At 38.3% G+C, this 16,046-nt stretch overlaps 1 protein-coding gene across 1 annotated transcript in view; it reads left to right on the forward strand.

The window, feature by feature from the left end:
- PHF8 (PHD finger protein 8) overlaps positions 1 to 16,046 on the forward strand; it is a 197,254-nt gene that overhangs the window by 68,753 nt on the left and 112,455 nt on the right. Inside the window, exons 16-17 of the mRNA XM_037823762.1 lie at positions 57 to 190; positions 841 to 1,154. Of these exons, the coding sequence (XP_037679690.1) occupies positions 57 to 190; positions 841 to 1,154 (448 nt within the window). The remainder of the gene's footprint in view (positions 1 to 56; positions 191 to 840; positions 1,155 to 16,046) is intronic.

The following is a 16,046-nucleotide window of genomic DNA, read 5'->3' on the forward strand; positions in this document are numbered from 1 at the left end:
GAGGCCTTATCGGACCAACCCTGGGAAGCTGAGATGATATCCTCTCTCCCTAACAGGAGGACTATACAACAGATGAGGACATGGTAGACGGGATCGAAGGCAAGCTTGGTAATGGGAGTGGAGCTGGTGGAATTCTTGATCTGCTCAAGGCCAGCAGGCAGGTGGGGGGACCTGACTATGCTGCCCTCTCGTGAGTACTGACTGGCTTTGATCTCCCCTTTCCAGGCCATTGGACAGTATTTCCTCCCACCCTTCAAGGGCTATATCAGTCAGTCAGCAGATATTTGTTGAGGCATTTAAAGGAAGAAAGGATTATTCATGACATTTGGGCTACAAGAGTAAGATAGACATGAAACCTGTCCTGAGAACTTAAGCTCTGACAGAAATGTGATGTATAGACTTCTTGTAACATGAGAACTTCAGGGAGGGATTTTGAGCACTTTGGATGTTGGAACGGAGACTGAAAGACTCATGGAAGAAGAACTGGATCTTTTCTGGGCCTTGTTAGAAAAAGGAAAGAATGCAGAATGGGTGAACACAGAGGGCGATATTACTTGGTCAGAGCCAAGGGCTTCAGCCTGTGCCCCTCTTTTTGCCATCTTGCCTGCTGTCAGTTAATAGACTTTAGGCAAGAAGGACTGGCTTTTTCATGAGACAATCTTTGGTATTATCTTGATCCTTTAGCTTGATTGATTTCTGGTTTTTCACCTTGCATGGTTCTCCCCTTCTTCCTTCCACCTTGTTCCCTGCAGCTGTTTTCCCTCCTCCCTGACTATTCCGATGACTTTACTTCTAGTAACTAGAGAAACTCCTTCAGCATTTCTCCTCTGTCCCTTACAGCGAGGCCCCTGCCTCTCCCATCACTCAGGAGGCCATCCAGGGCATACTGTGCATGGCCAACCTGCAGTCCTCATCATCCTCACCAGCTACCTCCAGCCTGCAGGCCTGGTGGACCGGAGGGCATGACCGAAGCAGCGGGAGCTCCAGCAGTGGGCTGGGCACAGTGTCTAACAGTCCTGCTTCCCAGCGCACCCCAGGGAAGCGGCCCATCAAGCGGCCAGCATACTGGAGAACTGAGAGTGAGGAGGAGGAGGAAAACGCCAGTCTGGATGAACAGGACAGCTTGGGAGCATGCTTCAAGGATGCAGAGTATAGTAAGGGCAACTGAGTCCTTGGGTCTAGGGCAAGAGGAACTCTCCCCCTGCCCAATCTCATTCTCCTCCCGAAGAGAGGATAGACTGTAGTGAGCAAAGGCCCAACATTAAGCCTGATTCTTAGTTTCTCTGAACCATATTTTCTTAACCTATAAAATGGGCATTGCTCACAGATTGATGTAAGAATTAAAGATGATGCTTGCAGAACACCTGGCACAGTGCCTTGCTCATGTGAGACCCTTAATAAATAGTAGCTATTATAATTAGCTATCATCTATTTTTAGCATTGTCCACCCTTCACTGCTGGTGACTGTATCTTCCCTCTTGCCTATTTTACCTCCATCACCTGTTATCATTAGTTCTGTGTTGGATGGTTCATCCCTTGTAAAGATATATAATGACCCTTCCACAGGCTTTTTACATTTTAGATGTTTCTTTTTTATAAGTTAAAATTTATTGAGTACCTATGATGAGTAAAACACTTGTTGTATAGTGCAGGTGACATTAATATGTTTAAATAATTTTTAAAAATTGCACAAGTGTGGATAAATTTTCGTTGACTAAAAGTAGAAGACAGAGAAAGCAGAATTCCCTTTGACTGACACCCTTCCCCCTCCAAGTCCAATTTGTTACAATTTGATGTATACCTTTCATTTTCTTGTGTTTGCACCCATATATAGACATGTATAGATAGAGGTATAGTTTTATTTAGTGTGTATGGTTTTATGATTTGCTTGGGTATCTTTCAACATCGGTACGTTGAGATCTACCTCATCAGTACAAAGAGATCCACTTGCTGCATAGTGTTCTATAGCTTAGATATATGTTTAACCATCATATGTTTAACCATTCCCTGCTGATTGACATTTAGGTTGTTTGTAATTTTTTACTTTTATTAACAGTGTTGCAGTTAAAATTCTTATAAATAACCTTATGTGCTTGTGTGCTAGTTAATATCTGTCTAGGATAGTTAAAGTTGCTGGGTTGAAGGGTATGTATGAGATAAATGTTAATGGATACTGCCAAAATTCCCTCCACAAGGCCAGTATATTATTAGTGTATGAGAATATGTGTTGCCCCGCAGCTTTACCAGCAGTGGATAGTATCAGCCTTTTAAATTTTTGCCAGTCTGATGGGAAACAAATGGTGTCTCAGTTTTTTTATATGTTAGTTATTCTTTATTCCTTTTCTGTGAATTGCCTAGTCAATCCTTCATCCATTTTTCTATTAGGATGTTTGTCTTTCCTGTTAATTTATAGGGGTTCTTTATATATTCTAGATTTGTTGAAATGTTTTCTAAAGATATTTTCTTTTAGTCTGTTGCTTGTATTTTAATTTTTGATGGTGTGTTAATGCAGAAGATTTTAATTTTTAGTATAGCGATCTCTCAATTTTTTCAGGTCTTGTATTTTATATCTTGTTTAAGAAGACTTTGTCCTCTTATACTTTCACCTAAAACTTAACGTAGGATTTAAAATTTTAACTTGTTACCTGGAATTAAGTTTTGTGAATTGTGGAAGGTAATACTCTGTTTTTCTCAATATGGATAGTTATTTACCTCAACCCCATTTATTGACTAGTTCATCATTATCCCTGTGAAGTTCCACCTTTGTCATAAATCAAATTTCCATATATATGTGGATTTTTCTACTCTACTCTGAGTTCTGTCTCTTAATAATAATGTGACCTTGGGAAGCTAGTTAACCTTTCCTTGCTTTTCTGTGATAATAAAACCTACCTCATAAGATTTCTGTGAGGATTAAATGAATGACTATACACAAAACCACTTAGAACAGTGCCCAGCATGTGGTAAGTGCTCTGTGTTAGACATTGTTGTTATTATTATGTTCCATAAAATCAATTTGTCTGTTCCTGTAGCAATACTATGTAGGTTAGTTTATTAGAGGCCTTGTTTCTGTTAGGGCAGATCTCTCTGCAGAATGTGCTTTAGACTTTAGGAGAGTAGAGATGCTCAGTAAGCCCATCCTCCCTGGGCTAAGCCATGATAGATCATGTCAAGCCACTTTTAACACCCATCCCACCTTCAACAGTCAATCACATCTACCTATAACCAAGACGTCTGTAGTTGGTCTAACCGGCTCTCTCAGAACAAACAGCTCACTAAGCCTCTACTTCCTCCTACTTCTCCCTGCTTTGGCCAGCACCACTGGAAAGGCGGTTTAACAAGGAGAGACCTCTCTGCTTGTTCTTACTTTTCTGTGAATTTTTTTCCAGAATTTCTAGGCTAATTTTGAACTTTTTCTCTTTTCCAGGTGACTTTTAGAATCGGAATTTTCCCTGAAACTTCCTATTAAGATTTTTGTTGAGGATTGTATAGCATTTGTAGATTAATTTATGGAGACTTACATCTTTTCATCAGAGGACTTTCTTCTACAACAGAATGTCTGCATTCCTGAAAAACCTCCCATTCTCCAAATTTGCACACTAAAAACAACAGGGCTTACAGGAAAAAGAGGGTTAGGGGCATATCCCTCAGAATCTCTGCGATTTTGAAGCCAAAACACTGACCCTAATAATGACAGCCCTAATAGTAATCCTTTCCCAGTTATAGCCCATTGACATTTGCACCCAGCACCACAGTCAGTAGATACAATTTAGTGAGTAGCTTCTTCCTTCTGGATATAGGTCCTTGAGGTCATTTTAAGAAAATAGATACCAACTTCATAAAATTAAAATTTGTTCCAGGGCCTGGTCTTCTTCATCACTTTTCTTTAAAAAAAGCAAACAGGAGGAAGTGTTTTCACATCTTCGTCTGCTCTAGGCTGGCCTCTTCCCCCATCAGCTTAATTTTGCAGAAAACAGAACCACAATTTGCTCTTTCTTTGATGGAAAGTACTAGTGTAGGGTTTAAAACTTTTGTCTGACACTCTTCATTTATTGCTAAGGCTTTCTCTGTAATTGTGAGAAAGATTGCCACTAATTGGTTAAAAACTTCATGCCAGGAAAAATTGCTTTTGACAAGTGCAACTTCTGGATGGCATGGACATCATTTCTCTGTTTACCTGTTGGGTATAAGCAGTCACAAAATAGGCCATCCTGCCTTTGGATCTCCAAACATGGTCTGTCCCTCTGTTTGTTCAGGTTTTCTTGTTTATCCTTTGTTATATTTGTTCTTCAATTTGTTCCTAGGTTTTTTATTTTACAGTTTGGTTTCTGTTGAAAGTAGAATCTTTTTTTGTATCTGTTACATTTTCCAAATGGTTATTGCTAGTATGGAAGAAAGCAATTGATTTTTCCATGTTGATCCTGTATTGGATTGTTTTACTATACGTTTATTAGTTCTATTAGTTTTTCAATTAATTGTCTTGGGTTCTTGAAGTAGGTGATCTACATCCCTTTTCTTTCCAGTATTCATACCTCTACCTTTTTCTAGTTTTATTACAGTGTTGAATAATAGTGGTGATCATTCGTATGTTATTTCTGACTTTAAAGGGAATGCTGCTAGTGTTCCTCTACTCAATATGATGTTTCCTGTAGGTCTCTTGTAGACAACTTTTGTAGAGTTCATTAGAGTCTATCTTTAGTTTAAGGGATTTTTGTTTGTTTTAAAACTGGGAATGGTATTAGATTTTATCAAATGGTTTGGGGGTATCTTTTGATATAAATACATAGTTTTTCTCTGTTAATTTGTTAATATTGTGATTTATATTAATGGAATTACTAATTTTGAATTGACATTTCCTTCTTGAGATCAACTGTACTTAGTCATGGTATGTAGCAGTAGTTTGTCCTATTTATTGAATTATTAGTCTTTAAGATCCGGATTTTGGTTTTAAGGATCATCTCTAGTTTTATTCTTTTTACAATTTCCTTTATTTCTAATGTTCATCATCCAACATCTTGAGTTCAAAGCTCTGTTTATTTTCAGTCTGTCTTCCCTTTTGATAAAGAGTTTTTTTTTATTTTAATTTTTTAAATAACCATGAAGTAAAAGTGACTAAAATATGTTTAGATTTGTGTGACCATGACCACAATCAGGACAGAGAACAGGTCTATCACTCCAAAAAACTCCCTTGCATACTCCATTGTAGTTTTGCCCTCTCTATTCCCCTAACCCGTGGAAACCGCTGATCCATCACTGTAGTTTTGCCCCTGTCGGAATGTATTATAAATGGAATTATACAGTATGCAATATTTTGAGACTAGTATCTAATGCCTTTAGGATTCATTCATGTTGTTGCATGTCAATAGCTCATTCTTTTTTATTGCTGAGTAGTATTCCATTGTATTGATGTACCACAGTTTATTCATTCACCTGTTGAGAGACATTTGGGTTGTTCCCAGTTTTTGGCAATTATGAATAGAACTGCTGTGAACATTTGTGTACATGTTTTACTATGAACATGAGTTTTCATTTCTTTATAGTAGATAATGTAGAAATGGGATTGCTGGGCAATATGGGAAGTGGATGTTTTAATTTTATAAGAAGCTGCCAAACTTTTCCAGAGTGGCTTGCCATTTTACATTCCTACCAACAATGTGTGTGTTCCAGTTGTTCTGCATACTTGTTAGCACTTGATATTGTCAGTACACTTTTTTTAGCTACCCTAATAGATGCATAGTAATATTTCATCATGGTTTTAAATTCCATTTCCCTAATGGATAAATATGTTGAGCATCTTTTCATGTGCTTATTTTCCATTAGTATATCCTCTTTTTAAAAGTTTCTTTAAACTGGCACTTTTTTTTTTTTTTTTTAATTCATTTTATTGAGATATATTCACATACCACGCAGTCCTACAAAACAAATCGTACATTCGATTGTTCACAGTACCATTACATAGTTGTACATTCATCACCAAAATCAATCCCTGACACCTTCATTACCACACACACAAAAATAACAAGAAGAATAATTAAAGTGAAAAAGAGCAATTAAAGTAAAAAAGAACACTGGGTACCTTTGTCTGTTTGTTTGTTTGTTTGTTTCCTTCCCCTATTTTTCTACTCATCCATCCATAAACTAGACAAAGGGGAATGTGGTCCTTATGGCTTTCCCAATCCCATTGTCACCCCTCATAAGCTACATTTTTATACAATTGTCTTCAAGATTCATGGATTCTGGGTTGTAGTTTTTTTTGTTTTTTTTTTTTTTTTTTTTTTTTTTTTTGCATTTAAAACTCAGTGGTTTTTATTGAAAACTGTGGTGATAGCTATTTTTTTTTTTTTAATCATCATTTTATTGAGATATATTCACATACCACGCAGTCATACAAAACAAATTGTACTTTCGATTGTTTACAGTACCATTACATAGTTGTACATTCATCACCTAAATCAATCCCTGACACCTTCATTAGCACACACACAAAAATAACAAGAATAACAACCAGAGTGAAAAAGAGCAATTGAAGTAAAAAAGAACACTGGGTACCTTTGTCTGTTTGTTTCCCTCCCCTACTTTTCTACACATCCATCCATAAACTAGACAAAGTGGTGTTTGGTCCTTATGGCTTTCCCAATCCCATTGTCACCCCTCATAAGCTACATTTTTATACAACTGTCTTCGAGATTCATGGGTTCTGGGTTGTAGTTTGATAGTTTCAGGTATCCACCACCAGCTACCCCAATTCTTTAGAACCTAAAAAGGGTTGTCTAAAGTGTGCATAAGAGTGCCCACCAGAGTGACCTCTCGGCTCCTTTTGGAATCTCTCTGCCACTGAAGCTTATTTCATTTCCTTTCACATCCCCCTTTTGGTCAAGAAGATGTTCTCCGTCCCACGGTGCCAGGTCTACATTCCTCCCTGGGAGTCATATTCCACGTTGCCAGGGAGATTCACTTCCCTGGGTGTCTGATCCCACGTAGGGGGGAGGGCAGTGATTTCACCTTTCAAGTTGGCTTAGCCAGAGAGAGAGGGCCACATCTGAGCAACAAAGAGGCATTCAGGAGGAGACTCTTAGGCACAAATACAGGGAGGCCTAGCCTCTCCTTTGCAGCAACCGTCTTCCCAAGGGTAAAACTTATGGTAGAGGGCTCAACCCATCAAACCACCAGTCCCCTATATCTGTGGTCATGTTAGCAACCATGGAGGTGGGGTAGGCGAATACCCCTGCATTCTCCACAGGCTCCTCAAGGGGGCACTACATCTTTTTTTTTTTTTTTTTTTTTTCCCTTGTTTGTCTTTTTTCTTTTTCTTTTTTTTTTTTTAACTTTCCCTTCTTTTTTCAAATCACCTGTATGAAAAAAAAAGTTAAAAAGAAAACAAACATACAATAAAAGAGCATTTCAAAGAGACCATAGCAAGGGAGTAAGAAAAAGACAATTAACCTAAGATAACTGCTTAACTTCCAACATGTTCCTACTTTACCCCAAGAAAGTTACATAATATAGCAACATTTCAGTGAACTTGTTCCTACTACAACCATCAGAAATTAACAGACCATAGTCATTTCTGGGCATCCCCAGAACGTTAAATAGCTTATCTGTTCTTCTTGGATTATTGTTCCCCCTTCCTTAATTGCTCTCTACTGCTAGTTCCCCTACATTCTACATTATAAACCATTTGTTTTACATTTTTCAAAGTTCACATTAGTGGTAGCATATAATATTTCTCTTTTTGTGCCTGGCTTATTTCGCTCAGCATTATGTCTTCAAGGTTCATCCATGTTGTCATATGTTTCACCAGATCGTTCCTTCTTACTGCCGCGTAGTATTCCATCGTGTGTATATACCACATTTTATTTATCCACTCATCTGCTGAAGGACATTTGGGTTGTTTCCATCTCTTGGCAATTGTGAATAATGCTGCTATGAACATTGGCGTGCAGATATCTGTTCGTGTCACTGCTTTCCGATCTTCCGGGTATATACCGAGGAGTGCAATCGCTGGATCGAATGGTAGCTCTATATCTAGTTTTTTAAGGAACTGCCAGACTGACTTCCAGAGTGGCTGAACCATTATACAGTCCCACCAACAATGAATAAGAGTTCCAATTTCTCCACATCCCCTCCAGCATTTGTAGTTTCCTGTTTGTTTAATGGCAGCCATTCTAACCGGTGTTAGATGGTATCTCATTGTGGTCTTAATTTGCATCTCTCTAATAGCTAGTGAAGCTGAACATTTTTTCATGTGTTTCTTGGCCATTTGTATTTCCTCTTCAGAGAACTGTCTTTTCATATCTTTTGCCCATTTTATAATTGGGCTGTCTGTACTATTGTCATTGAGTTGTAGGATTTCTTTGTATATGCAAGATATCAGTCTTTTGTCAGATACATGGTTTCCAAAAATTTTTTCCCATTGAGTTGGCTGCCTCTTTACCTTTTTGAGAAATTCCTTTGAGGTGCAGAAACTTCTAAGCTTGAGGAGTTCCCATTTATCTATTTTCTCTTTTGTTGCTTGTGCTTTGGGTGTAAAGTCTAGGAAGTGGCCTCCTAATACAAGGTCTTGAAGATGTTTTCCTACATTATCTTCTAGGAGTTTTATGGTACTTTCTTTTATATTGAGATCTTTGGTCCATTTTGAGTTAATTTTTGTGTAGGGGGTGAGGTAGGGGTCCTCTTTCATTCTTTTGGATATGGATATCCAACTCTCCCAGCCCCATTTGTTGAAAAGACCATTATGGCTCAGTTCGGTGACTTTGGGGGCCTTATCAAAGATCAGTCGGCCATAGATCTGAGGGTCTATCTCTGAATTCTCAATTCGATTCCATTGATCTATATGTCTATCTTTGTGCCAGTACCATGCTGTTTTGGCAACTGTGGCTTTATAATAAGCTTCAAAGTCAGGGAGTGTAAGTCCTCCCACTTCGTTTTTCTTTTTTAGAGTGTCTTTAGCAATTCGAGGCATCTTCCCTTTCCAAATAAATTTGATAACTAGCTTTTCCAAGTCTGCAAAGTAGGTTGTTGGAATTTTGATTGGGATTGCATTGAATCTGTAGATGAGTTTGGGTAGAATTGACATCTTAATGACATTTAGCCTTCCTATCCATGAACATGGAATATTTTTCCATCTTTTAAGGTCCCCTTCTATTTCTTTTAGTAGAGTTATGTAGTTTTCTTTGTATAGGTCTTTTACATCTTTGGTTAAGTTGATTCCTAGGTACTTGATTTTCTTAGTTGCTATTGAAAATGGTATCTTTTTCTTGAGTGTCTCTTCAGTTTGTTCATTTCTAGCATATAGAAACATTACTGACTTATGTGCATTAATCTTGTATCCCGCTACTTTGCTAAATTTGTTTATTAGCTCTAGTAGGTGTATCGTTGATTTCTCAGGGTTTTCTAGATATAAGATCATATCATCTGCAAACAATGACAGTTTTACTTCTTCTTTTCCAATTTGGATGCCTTTTATTTCTTTGTCTTGCCGGATTGCCCTGGCTAGCACTTCCAGCACAATGTTGAATAACAGTGGTGACAGCGGGCATCCTTGTCTTGTTCCTGATCTTAGAGGGAAGGCTTTCAGTCTCTCACCATTGAGTACTATGCTGGCTGTGGGTTTTTCATATATGCTCTTTATCATGTTGAGGAAGTTTCCTTCAATTCCTACCTTTTGAAGTGTTTTTATCAAAAAGGGATGTTGGATTTTGTCAAATGCTTTTTCAGCATCTATTGAGATGATCAATTGATTTTTCCCTTTCGAGTTTTTAATGTGTTGTAATACATTGATTGTTTTTCTGATGTTGAACCATCCTTGCATGCCTGGAATGAACCCCACTTGGTCATGGTGTATGATTTTTTTAATGTGTCTTTGGATTCGATTTGCAAGTATTTTGTTGAGGATTTTTGCATCTATATTCATTAGGGAGATTGGCCGGTAGTTTTCCTTTTTTGTAGCATCTTTGCCTGGTTTTGGTATTAGATTGATGTTAGCTTCATAAAATGAGTTAGGTAGTGTTCCATTTTCTTCAATGTTTCGAAAGAGTTTGAGTAAGATTGGTGTCAGTTCTTTCTGGAAAGTTTGGTAGAATTCCCCTGTGAAGCCATCTGGCCCTGGGCATTTATTTGTGGGAAGATTTTTGATGACTGATTGGATCTCTTTGCTTGTGATGGGTTGGTTGAGGTCTTCTATTTCTTCTCTGGTCAGTCTAGGTTGTTCATATGTTTCCAGGAAATTGTCCATTTCTTCTACATTATCCAGTTTGTTGCCATACAGTTGTTCATAATATCCTCTTATAATTTTTTTAATTTCTTCAGGATCTGCAGTTATGTCACCTTTTTCATTCATTATTTTGTTTATATGGGTCTTCTCTCTTTTTGATTTTGTCAGTCTAGCTAGGGGCTTGTCAATCTTGTTGATCTTCTCAAAGAACCAACTTTTGGTGATATTTATCCTTTCTATTGTTTTTTTGTTCTCTATGTCATTTATTTCTGCTTTAATCCTTGTTATTTCTTTTCTTCTACTTGGTTTAGGATTGGTTTGCTGTTCATTTTCTAGCTTCTTCAGTTGATCCATTAGTTCTTTGATTTTGGCTCTTTCTTCCTTTTTAATATATGCGTTTAGTGCTATAAATTTCCCCCTTAGCACTGCTTTTGCTGCATCCCATAGGTTTTGGTATGTTGTGATCTCATTTTCATTCGTCTCTATATATTTAGCAATTTCTCTTGCTATTTCTTCTTTAACCCACTGATTGTTTAGGAGTGTGTTGTTTAACCTCCAGGTATTTGTGAATTTTCTAAGTCTCTGATGGTTATTGACTTCTAATTGTATTCCATTGTGGTCAGAGAATGTGCTTTGAATAATTTCAATCTTTTTAAATTTATTGAGGCTTGTTTTATGTCCCAGCATATGATCTATTCTGGAGAAAGTTCCGTGAGCACTAGAAAAGTATGTGTATCCTGGTGATTTGGGATGTAATGTCCTGTATATGTCTGTTAAATCTAATTCATTTATCAGATTGTTTAGGTTTTCAATTTCCTTATTGGTCTTCTGTCTGGTTGATCTATCTATAGGAGAGAGTGATGTGTTGAAGTCTCCCACAATTATTGTGGAAACATCAATTGCTTCCTTTAGTTTTGCCAATGTTTCTCTCATGTATTTTGTGGCACCTTGATTGGGTGCATAGACATTTACGATTGTTATTTCTTCTTGCTGAATTGCCCCTTTTATTAGTATGTAGTGGCCTTCTTTGTCTCTCAAAACATCCCTGCATTTGAAGTCTATTTTATCTGAGATTAATATTGCTACACCTGCTTTCTTTTGGCTGTAGCTTGCATGAAATATTTTTTTCCATCCTTTCACTTTCAATTTCTTTGTGTCCCTGTGTCTAAGATGAGTCTCTTGTATGCAACATATTGATGGTTCATTTTTTTTGATCCATTCTGCGAATCTATATCTTTTAATTGGGGAGTTTAATCCATTTACATTCAACGTTAAAACCGTGAAGGCATTTCTTGAATCGGCCATCTTATCCTTTGGATTATGTTTGCCATATTTTTCCCTCTCTCTATTAATATCCTTTATTGTACCCATACCGAATCTCTTTAGTACTGAACCTTTCTCCAAGTCTCTCTGTCCTGTCTTTGTTTCTCTGTCTGTAGGGCTCCCTTTAGTATCTCCAGTAGGGCAGGTCTCTTGTTAGCAAATTCTCTCAGCATTTCTTTGTCTGTGAAAAATTTAAGCTCTCCCTCAAATTTGAAGGAGAGCTTTGCTGGATAAAGTATTCTTGGCTGGAAATTCCTCTCTCTCAGAATTTTAAATATATCATGCCACTGCCTTCTCGCCTCCCTGGTGGCTGCTGAGTAGTCACTACTTAGTCTTATGCTGTTTCCTTTGTATGTGGTGAATTGCTTTTCTCTTGCTGCTTTCAGAACTTGCTCCTTCTCTTCTATGTTTGACAGTGTGATCAGGATATGTCTCGGAGTGGGTTTTTTTGGATTTATTCTATTTGGAGTTCGCTGAGCATTTATGATTTGTGTATTTATGTTGTTTAGAAGATTTGGGAAGTTTTCCCCAACAATTTCTTTGAATACTCTTCCTAGACCTTTACCCTTTTCTTCCCCTTCTGGGACACCAATGAGTCTTATATTCGGACGTTTCATATGATCTATCATATCCCTGAGGTCCATTTCGAGTTTTTCAATTTTTTTCCCCATTCTTTCTTTTATGCTTTCATTTTCCATTCTGTCATCTTCCAGGTCACTGATTCGTTGTTCAACTTCCTCTAGTCTTGTACTATGAGTGTCCAGAATCTTTTTAATTTGGTCAACAGTTTCTTTAATTTCCATAAGATCATCCATTTTTTTATTTAGTCTTGCAATGTCTTCTTTATGCTCTTCTAGGGTCTTCTTGATTTCCTTCATATCCCGTACTAGGGTCTCATTGTTCATCTTTAGTTCTTTGAGTAGCTGCTCTAGGTGTGTCTCTTCTGGTCTTTTGATTTGGGTGCTTGGGCTTGGGTTATCCATATCGTCTGGTTTTTTCATATGCTTTATAATTTTCTGTTGTTTTTGGCCTCGTGGCATTTGCTGACCTTGATAGGGTTCTTTTAGGGTTTGTAGACCAGTTGAAGTCCTTATCTCTAATTTATCAGATCTACAGCTTCGTGGAGTACACTTTCTCTAACTAACCAGCAGGTGGCGTCCACGAGCCACCTGTTCTCCACAAGCCAGATCTCCCCTGCTTAGCCTTTTTGGTGAGTGGGGGAGTGAGTCTTGTGGGGCCCAATTGGTGTCCCAAGCTTGCGTGTGTAGTTGGTGTTGCCTGCCCTGTATGTGGGGCGTGTTTCTGGGCAGTCGGGGAGGGGGGGTGGCCCTAACAATCAAATCTCCCTGATGATCCTAGAGTTTTAAAGCTACTGCAATAGTCTAATCCTTCAGTTCAGTCCTGCCACAGTTTGTCTCTGCCACTGACCCACAAGTCTTTGGTATTGGCGTATGGCTCCTGAGACTTGCAAGTGGGCCCCTCTTCCAGGCTGTGCACCCCGGGTCCTCTGTTGAGGGATGACTGTGCTATGTCACAGGTGAGTGCCGTCCCCCCAGGGCAGTTCTGGGCTGCTGGGCTGTGTTGGGAGGCTCCCAGTCTGCTCAAATGATGGCTGAATGGGGCTCTGTTAATTCACACTGCTCCCCCTTCCCAGCTCTGGGACATTCAGCTGAGGTTGCAGGGAAGGCTAATGTCCACGCCCAGTTTTGTGGTGTGTGCCTGTTATTTGAAGCACTTCCGTCACACTGGGTTGTCTCTGGGCTATGGGGCTGGCGATGGGCAGGAGTGTTTCCTGTCCACCAGGATGGTGGCTGTGAGCGGACACCCCCCTTTTCTTGGGAAGTTGTGTTGTTTAGTGAATTTTCTCAGCCACTGGATTATTGCCTTTTGTCTCAGAGCTCTCTTAGATCTGCTCTTGACTTGACGTGCCCAAATTTCAATTCTTTGAAGCTTTCTGTATTGAGCTTCTTAGAGTAATTGTTTTAGAAAAAGCGAAAAGGATTTAAAAAAAAAAAAAAAAAAAAAAAAAAACGGCCCTCCTCAGAGATCTAATGGGTTATTGAAATGCTAATAGACAAAGCAACCAGTGCCATTAAGGAAAGGTGCCCAGGGCAGAGAGATCAGCCTTGCTTCGGGATTTGCATATGCGCCTCAAGGCCTGATCTCCGCCCTTCCCCTTTCTGTGTTCACCAGAACTCCAAAATTCCTCTGCTTTTACTTTGGAGCTTCTCGTGTTGTTTTCCTTCTATGCCCGTCTCCTCTCTGCTGGGCTGGCTGCTCTCAGAGTCTCTGGTGTCTGGCCTCAGTCTATCTATGGTTGGAGTTTGAATCAGTAGAATGAGTTTCCGATAAGAGCAGCCACTGCAATTTTCCCTTCTCCTTCCTGGAGCTGACAGCCCCTCCTCCCCCGGGACTGAGCCTGGCAGGGAGGGGCGCGGGTCCCCTGGCCGCAAAAACTTACAGATTTCGCTGATCTCAGCAGTTCCACGTTTTCATGAGTGTTGTATGAAGTATGCCCAAAGACAGATTGCTCTGTGGTGTCCAGTCCACGCAGTTCCTGGCTTTTTACCTACTTTCCTGGAGGAGTAACTAAAACATACAGCTCACCAGTCTGCCATCTTGCCCCGCCTCCTAAACTGACACTTTTGAACAACTTTTGCCCCTTTTTAAATTGAGTTGTTTCTTTTCTTGGCTGTTGAGCTTTGCAAGTTCTTTATTCTGTATACAAGTCCCTTGATAGATACATGATTTGCAAATATTTTCTCCCAATCTTAGTTTGTCTTTCATTCTCTTAACACTGTCTTTCATAAAGCCAATGCTTCTATTTTCTATAAATTCAATTTGTCAATTTTATCTTTTATGGATTATGCTTTTGGTGTCTCATTTAACAGCTCTTTGTATAGCCCCCAGTAATGATGATTTTTTCCTATTTTTTCGTCTAAAAGTTTTGTATTTTTAGGTTTTACATTTATATCTGTGGTCCATTTTGAGTAAATTTTTATATAAAGTACGTTTAGTTTGAGGTTTGTTCTTTTTTTTTTCTTTTTGCATAGGGATGTCCAATTGTTCCAACATGGTTGAAAAGAGTATCCTTTTTTCCATTGAATTGTATTTTCACCTTTGTCAAAAATGAAAAGGCCATATTTGTGTGCATCTGTTTCTGGGCTTTTTATTTTATTTCATTGATCTATATGTCTATCCCTTTGCCAATACCACACTTTCTTGATTACTATAGCTTTATAGTAATGCTTAAAATCGAATAGTATGATTTCTACAGCTTTGCCTTTCCATATCAGTTTTAGAATAAGTTAGTCTGAATTCATAAACATTTCTGTTGGGATTTTGTTTGGAATTTTGTTAAATCTGTAGATCAATTTGGGGAAATTTGACATCTTAAGTATATTGCATCTTCCAATCCCTGTACATGGTATGTCCCTCCATATTTAGGACTTTTTATTTCTTTCATCCACATGCAGATCCTGCACATGTTTTGTTAGATTTATCCCTAAATTCTGCATTTTTTTGGAGCTGTTGTATTTGGTATCTTTATCTTAATTTTTGGTTTTCAATTGTTTTTTTGCTAGCATATATAAATATGGTAGATTTTTGTGTGTTGACCTTGTATCCTGCAACTTTACTAAACTCACTTATAGGAGCTTTTTTGTAAATTCCTCTGGATTTTCTCTGTAGATCTCCATGTCATCTGCAAGTAGGAACAACTTTCCTCCTTTTTTTCCCAATCTATATATCTTTTATTTTTTCCCTGCCTTTTTGCTCTGGTTAGGACTTTAAGCAAAGGGAATAGGAATGGTGAGAGTGGACATCCTTATCTTGTTCCCAGTCTAAGGGTAAAAGCATTCAGTCTTCAGCCATTAAGTATGTTGTTAGCTGTAGGTTATCAGCTTAAGGAAGTTGCCTTCTATTGTATTTTGCTGAGTGGTTTTATCATGACTGTGTGTAGAATTTTGTCCAGTGTTTTTAGTTCCATCAATGGATATGATCATGTGGTTTTTCTTCTTTAGTTTGTTAATATGGTTGGTTATACTGATTGGTTTTTAATATTGAAAGATCCTTGCATGCCTGGGATATACTTCACTTGATCTTGGTGTATTATTCGTTGTATGTATTGCTGACTTGATTTGCTAGTATTTCACTATATTTTGTGTCTGTGTTAATGAGGGATATTGGTCTGTGGTTTTCTTTCCTTGTATAGCCTTTCTCTAGTTTTGGTATCAAAGTAATGCTGGCCTCAATGAATGAGTTGGGAAATACTCCCTTCTGTTCTCTGGAAGAGCTTGTGTAGAGTTGTCATTTCTTCTTTAGTAGAATTTGCCAGTGAAACCATCTGGGCCTGCATTTATTTTTCAGGGTTCGACTATGGATTTGTTTTCTTTAACAGGTAAAGGATTATGCAGGTTGTCAGTTTTCATCTTCGATGAGTTTTGGTAATTCATGTCTTACAATGAATTTATGTGAATATAGTTGTTTATGGTATTCCCCTATTATATTA

This window comes from Choloepus didactylus (genome assembly GCF_015220235.1).
Source record: "Choloepus didactylus isolate mChoDid1 chromosome 24 unlocalized genomic scaffold, mChoDid1.pri SUPER_24_unloc2, whole genome shotgun sequence".
Lineage (NCBI taxonomy): Eukaryota > Metazoa > Chordata > Mammalia > Pilosa > Megalonychidae > Choloepus > Choloepus didactylus.